The following is a 7,534-nucleotide window of genomic DNA, read 5'->3' on the forward strand; positions in this document are numbered from 1 at the left end:
GCTTTTATTTATTTATTTTTTCATCTCTCATATTTTCAGGCTATTCCTTTCTTTACCTTACAAGCTTGAGGCAGAAGCAGGCTACTGGATTTCCTGCTTTTAGATAAAATGTCTTCCCAGTGCCCTGCCCTTTGACAACTGCAATCTGTACTCTGCAAATGAGTTGTATGAGTTCCAACTGGCTGAGCCCACTGGCCTTGAACATGGTGATCCCACCATGTACTCTGTCATGATGCCATGGCACTCCTGTTGGAGCCTGCCATGCATTTACCTCCTCCAGCTGTGCTGTGGCTGTACCTGAGAACAGGGCTGCACTGGAAGCATGTGCCAACAGTCACCACTTCTTGTCAGTCACCACTCCCCATCAGTCACCATGTCCCGTCAGTCACCACATACTGTCAGTCACCATGTCCCAACAGTCAACATATCCCATCATTCACCACTTCCTGTCAGTCACCACTCCCCACCACTCACCATGTCCCGTCAGTCACCGTATTCTGTCAGTCACATGCCCCCACAGTCACCACTTCCTGTCAGTCACCACTTCCTGTCAGTCACCACTTCCTGTCAGTCATCACTTCCTGTCAGTCACTCACTCGCAGCACGCGCTGACTGGCTACAGCAGGCTGCTCTCTGACAGTGCCCTCGGCGCTTGCATCCCCACCCTCCTAGCATTGCTAAGTGTTGATCAGTGTCTTGTGGCTCACTGGGGTGTGGGTGCCAAGTGGTGTTATATGACTCTGTCACTTTTCTAAGACCCAAAGACCAAGTTTCAGCCACTCTTGGCTGGCTTGTCACCAACATGGGACCATTCTTCAGGCTGTCTCTGTTAATTTTGGTTGGATGTCCCAGCCAAACTGAATTCTTATTTGTCCTGAATTAAATAGCATTTCATTAGCCTTTGCTTCTTTAAGGTGTCCTTTATTTTAAAAAGACAATACATCCTTACATACTATGTTGAAATAATTTTGAATTGAAGTATATATTTAAGTTTTACATGTATCTGCATTCCATTTTCCACGTTTCTAAAAGGTATAAAAATACATTTACTCTATGCATTGGGCACTGTTTGGAATTCCAGCTGTTCCATTTCTGACTCAGCTTCCTATTAAGGGAGAGTGCCTAGTGCCCTAGTGCCTGAACCCCTGCCACCCCTGAAAGAGAGCTGGGTGAAGTCCCACACTAACCACCTGATGAACCCATGTCACCATGTGGGAGAGCTGGTTGACATCCCGTGCTCACAGCTGCTGAGCCCGTGTCACCATGTGGGAGAGCTGGGTGAAGTTCCACGCTCACACCACCTACTGAACCCATGTCACCATGTGGGAGAGCTGGGTGAAGTTCCACGCTCACACCACCTACTGAACCCATGTCACCATGTGGGTCCCACCACGTCCCACTCACCCTCCCAGTGTCTCCTAACCATCACCACAGGGGCGTCATCTGCCTCTGCTCCATCCTATGTCCCAGTCACCCTCCTCCAGCTCTCACTCCTCATGTTCTGTCCCCTGTTTGGTGCTCAAATGTGGGTGATCTTTAACTTTGTTCCACACACAGAAATTTGTGCACTTTTCCTTCTCAAGGTAAGTAAGAATTCTTTGAACACAGAAATTTTTGAATTAATAGAAACAGCATCAGAAAGCAATTATCAGCAATGCTTTTTTTTTTTTTTTTTTTTTTTAGTATGTTGTGTGACTCCACAAAACACCCTGGTATTGTTACTGTGACTTGGAAATGATAACAATCATGAAAAAAAATTGGTAAGAATCCTCTGTGGGTGACATTCTCTGAAAACAACAATTTGTGGTCTTGTTCCTTTCATAAAAATGCTAACGTTTCATAGCAGGAAAGCAGTTCATGGCAATGCACTTCTCAGCAGCAGGTACTTACTGCTCTGCATCGCGTGTCTTTGACCTAGGGAAGAGAACATTCCTCCTGTGAACTTCGAAATCAGTGCTGGGAATAGGGCTCAGAGGCATTCCAGGGACAGGTGGGCATGGAGGACATCTACAGATGGACACAGGACAGGGTCAGGTTGTGGAAACAGCTCAGTTGTGCCCTGCTTTATAAGAAACATGGGCTTCTCCCTGTCACCACCAGCCCAGCTGCTGGGGACACACTGGTCAACTTTGGCAGCTTGCTGCCCATGGGTAATTCCGGGCCAGCTTTGGATGACGGTGAGCAAAGCCGTCTCTGTGGAAGCCAAAGCAACCACCAGGAAGACCTGAAGCACGCATCCCTAGAAGGAGATGGACGTGCTGCCTGTCAGGCTGTCCACGATAGCCTTGGGGAGAGTTACCAGGATGTACCAGAGGTCCAGGAAGGACAAGTGCTTGAGGAAGAAATACATGGGACTCTGAAGACGCTGGTCCAAAGTGGCAACAGTGATAATGAGGAGATTGCCAAAGACAGCAGAAACAGGGTGCCACAAGCAGTTTGTTGCCACCACACCACAGACACTGGCATGAGCTGGAATGCCGTCAGGGATGCGGGGTTGGGAGACTGCCGCTAGGATGGAATGGAAGGGGTGTTACAGAGCCATGGGTACTGCCACCGGTTCTCTTGTATTGTTAATACGTGCAGGCACTCGCCTCACATTTCTCATGTTTTCACTCCTTTCTAACATTTGCTAAGCAGTTAGGATAATCATTAAGTCACGAATGGAATTTCTTTAGCTATTTGTCTAACTGTATGTGTAAAGTCCCGTGCAGGTGCTTTATTTTGGCTTCCTCCATATTTTCCTGGGCCACACACCACCCTCTCCACATGTTCACAAAAAGGACAAAGTCGTACCTCTGCGTCAATCGAGACAGAGAAAATAAGGGATTTTTCCAGTGTAGTTGATGCCACATTCTGAAAATTGTTTTAGAAAGTGAATTTAGCTGTTTCACTCAAAACTGACATCAGAGCAACAGCAAAGTAACAAAGATGAACATAAAGCAATGATCAAGCAGAGGGAAAAGTGGAAGTAAGTGGTGCAGAGTTGAATGGGGCTGTCTACGCCAGGTCTCCTGTGGTGTGTTCTGGCAGGCCCTGGACCACTGAACCCTTCCCACCCCACAGTGTTCCGGAAACCCTAGCTTACAGGTGTGGAGCAGCACATGAGTTGGTCATCAGAGTCACGTTAGTATCAGACTTTGATATCCCATGACTTTTCCAGTCCTGGAGAATCTTCTGCTTTCTTCTAATGATTATTTCTAGTATAGCCTTCCCTGGTATTTGAGGAAAACAAAAATGAGAATGAAATATAGATACTGTGCAAGAAAACTAAACCCAGTGTCTGGAAGTAGAATTCAACTGAGAACAAGACAAATAGGTTAGCAGACTTCTCATTTAGTAGCCCTCTAAGGCTAAGATAGGCAAGCCAGCGTCACTCGGATTTCCGTCTCATCTAATGTTAGTGTTGAAAATGGCTTAGGGAATTCACAAAGAAAATGCAGAATAAAAACAAGCCTCTTGCTGCCAAACAAGGGCTCAGGGGGCCCAGTGCTGATTAGCCTCAGTAGATGATGCTAAGAGAAACGTTGTCAACAAGAGGGCTTCAATTAGCCCAAACCTTGGCCACTGTGCCCAGCGCACTGGGAACTGCTTCCCGCTCAGCCCACAGACAAGCAGAGTGCTATCCAGCTGATGTCTTCCACGCAAACCCAGCGCACTGGGAACCGCTTCCTGCTCGGCCTCCAGGAAACCAGAGTGCTATCCGGCTGATGTCTTCCACGCAAACCCAGCGCACTGGGAACCGCTTCCTGCTCGGCCTCCAGGAAACCAGAGTGCTCGCTGGCTAACGTCGTCCACGTGGTCTTTGTCATTGACTGCAGAGGCCCCTTCCTTTGGTCTCCTCTCTGTCCACATTATCTCATGAGAAATACCTGTTTAACTCAGATGGAAAGTGAAAAAGTATTTGTAACAACCAAAGCAACCTCCTAGAATCATAACACAAAGCCTCTCAAAATTTCTAGAACTGAGAACACACGTGTATTATAGATGAGAGGCCGCTATGGGTTACATTTCCCTAGAAAAATCAGCCAGTGAGAATCAAACCCTGGTTTATTCTATGAAAAAAATAGATACACTTTGGCGAGAGTGATTCAGGAAGACAAAGATGAGCGTGTTGGGAAGTGGTGTCTGGAGGGTGTGATCCAGAATGGAGGCCCCATCACGCTGTCACAGTGCTTGTCCATGTGACCCATGTCCATGGAGCCACCATCACGTTGTTTCAGTGCTTGTCCACGTGACCTGTGTCCGTGGAGCCACCATCACGCTGCCATCGTGTTTGTCCACGTGACCCGTGTCTATAGAGTCACCATCACGCTGTCAACGTGTTTGTCAACGTGACCTGTGTCCGTGGAGCCACCATCACGCTGTCTCAGTGTTTGTCCATGTGACCTGTGTCCGTGGAGCCACCATCACGCTGTCAACGTGTTTGTCCACGTGACCCGTGTCTATGGAGCCACCATCACGCTGTCAACGTGTTTGTCCATGTGACCGTGTCTATGGAGCCACCATCACGCTGTCAACGTGTTTGTCCATGTGACCGTGTATGTGGAGCCACCATCATACTGTCATGGTGTTTGTCAACGTGACCTGTGTCCGTGGAGTCACCATCATGCTGCCATCGTGTTTGTGCTTGTCCACGTGACCCGAGTTCGTGGAGCCACCATCACACTGTCATGGTGCTTGTCCATGTGACACGTGTCCGTGGAGCCACCATCACGCTGCCATTGTGTTTGTCCACGTAACCATGTCCATGGAGTCACCATCACGCTGTCACAGTGCTTGTCCACGTGACCGTCTATGTGGAGCCACCATCACGCTGTCATCGTGTTTGTGCTTGCAGACCAGACTGTATACCTCTCCTAGCTGCCATCTAGTGCCTGTCATCTGTCTTTGCACGTGTGCGTTTATCCATCACACATCCTTCTGTCTGTTTCCAAGTGATCTGTTAATATCAAACGCTATTCCCTGGCATGCCAGAATGTCCTGAGTGCCATGAATGGATCTTCATTATTTCTCTTTTCTCATAAGTTTGACTTTAGTTTCTTCTTTTTCTATTTCTTTGTTCATGTCTATCTGAAAGGTGGAATAACACACACACACATACGCACTCACACACACAGGGATAGATGAAGACAAATCATCTGGCCCAGGCTGAAGCCAAAAGCCAGGAACTCCATCTGGGTCACCATGTGGGCAGTAGGAACTAAGTACTGAGCCATCACGTGCCCCATGTGGCACATTAGCAGGAGAGTGAACTTAAAGCCAGGCATTCCAATATGGGCCTCAGGTGTCCCAGGTGGGGGTAAAACCTGCCCCTCTTGGCTCCTGTTTTGGGGGGTCATTGCCTAGGTGATTTATTCAATGTATTTCCTCATTCATAACACAGACATTTGCCACACTAGCCATTCCTCTCAGGACCACTGTCGCTGAGTATCCTTAGTGTTGGTTAGTAGTGCTCCCATTTTTACTTGTTCATGCTTCTCTTGACTCTTTATTCTGGGTTATTGCTTTGTCAAGAGGATGTTGTTCCAATTTCCATGTGTTTGTCGGTTTTCTGGGGTTTCCTTGAGATTTATACTTTCCTCTCATTGTGAGGAGAGAAATGACCTATGGCTGGTGCGAGGGCACAGCAAGAAAAGCTGTTCCCACAGGAGCACTGCTTGGAGCCGCAGTGCCCCACTGCTGGCCCAGCTCCCTGCTAATGCACTGCTTGGAGCCGCAGTGCCCCACTGCTGGCCCGGCTCCCTGCTAATGCACTGCTTGGAACCGCAGTGCCCCACTGCTGGCCCAGCTCCCTGCTAATGCACTGCTTGGAGCTGCAGTGCCCCACTGCTGGCCCCGCTCCCTGCTAATGCACTGCTTGGAGCCGCAGTGCCCCACTGCTGGCCCAGCTCCCTGCTAATGCACTGCTTGGAGCCGCAGTGCCCCACTGCTGGCCCAGCTCCCTGCTAATGCACTGCTTGGAGCCGCAGTGCCCCACTGCTGGCCCAGCTCCCTGCTAATGCACTCGGGGAATCAGCGGATGACGGGCCTGGAGACCCACGTGCAGACCTGGAGGGCGTTTCAGGCTCCCGATCGCGTCATGGCTCAGCCCCTGCTGCTGCGGCCATTTGGAGAGTGACCCAGAAGACGAAAGACCTCTCTGCTTCTGCATTTCTCCGACTCTCTCTTCTTCCCTCTCTCACTCGCTCCCTGCCTCTTCTTCTCTCCATAACTCTACCTTTCAAACAAATAAGTAAATCTTTGAAAAAGAAAGGATACTCGACATGACTTCAATATTTTAAAGTTTATTAAGACTCTGTGGCTAATGTGTTCTGTCATGGATTGTCTGCCATGTGCTCTAGAGGAAAGTCCATATTCAGCTGCTCTGGGGGAGTGCTATGCCAGGATTGCTTGGGTCCATTGGACCAAGCATGAAGCTTCCGTTTTGCTGTTCTGAGTTTGGCTATAGTTTACATATACATTTTCAGTTTATTAAACACACATGACTGCTGAGGAGATACAGAGATAGTAGTATCGGGTAGTGGGGCATGCTGATTGATCCGGTACTGGGGCATGCTGATTGAGGCTTTACAAAGCAGGATGGTTATCAGCCCATCTGCTGACCAAACTTGCCCTTCACCAGCACCTTCACGAAGGCCCTGGCCACCTCCTTGTTCCGCAGGCTGTAGATAAGGGGGTTGAGCATGGGGGTGAGGATGGTGTAGAAGGCTGACACCATCTTGTTCTGGGTTGGAGAATGATGTGAAACGGGCTGCATGTAGATGAACATGCCTGCCCCATAGAACATTCCCACCACCATGAGGTGGGAGGAGCAGGTGGCGAAGGCTTTGTGCCGCACTTCCCCAGACCCCATGCGAAGGACAGCCAGAATCACCCGGACATAAGAGGCAATGATGACGACAACTGGGAAGAGGAGCATGACTACACAGCAGGTGAACATCAGCCTTTCGAAGTTTGAGGTACTGGTACAGGAAAGTGTGAGCACAGAAGGGACATCGCAGAAGAAGTGCGGTATTTCCCGGACACCACAGTACGGGAAGGACAATGCAACCACAAGGACAATAATGCCGTCAGAGCAGCCCAGCAGCCAGGATGCAGCCACCAGGAGCCCACACACTTTGTGGCTCATGAGAATCGGGTACCTCAAGGGCTGGCAAATGGCCACATAACGGTCATAGGCCATGGCTGCCAACAGGAAGCATTCTGCTCCTAGCAGCGAGACATAGAAGAAGATCTGGGTTCCACAGCCGGCTGGTGAGATGGTTCTCCTCCCGGACAGGTAGTTGAAGGCCATCTTGGGCACGGTGGTGCAGATGAGCATGAGGTCCATGAGGGAGAGCTGGCTGAGCAGGACATACATGGGTGTGTGGAGCTGGGCATCCACACGGATGAGGAGGACCATGGCTGAGTTCCCCATCAGGGCCACTAAGAAGACGACCAGGATGAGTGTGAAGAGGAAGGTGTGGATGGGGCTGTGGTCGAAGATCCCCAGCAGGATGAAGTCGGAGTTGAAGGTCCTGTTATCCCAGTACAT

At 49.6% G+C, this 7,534-nt stretch overlaps 1 protein-coding gene across 1 annotated transcript; it reads right to left on the bottom strand.

Annotated features, from left to right (window-relative positions):
• Window positions 1-6,586: 6,586 nt before the first annotated feature.
• Window positions 6,587-7,534, bottom strand: LOC121152756 (olfactory receptor 2M3-like). Its single transcript, XM_040974942.1, has one exon. It carries the CDS (start codon window positions 7,532-7,534, stop codon window positions 6,587-6,589), a length of 948 nt encoding a protein of 315 aa, XP_040830876.1.

Source organism: Ochotona curzoniae, unplaced genomic scaffold (genome assembly GCF_017591425.1).
Source record: "Ochotona curzoniae isolate NIBS_2020 unplaced genomic scaffold, NIBS_Ocur_1.0 contig_1, whole genome shotgun sequence".
Classification (NCBI taxonomy): domain Eukaryota; kingdom Metazoa; phylum Chordata; class Mammalia; order Lagomorpha; family Ochotonidae; genus Ochotona; species Ochotona curzoniae.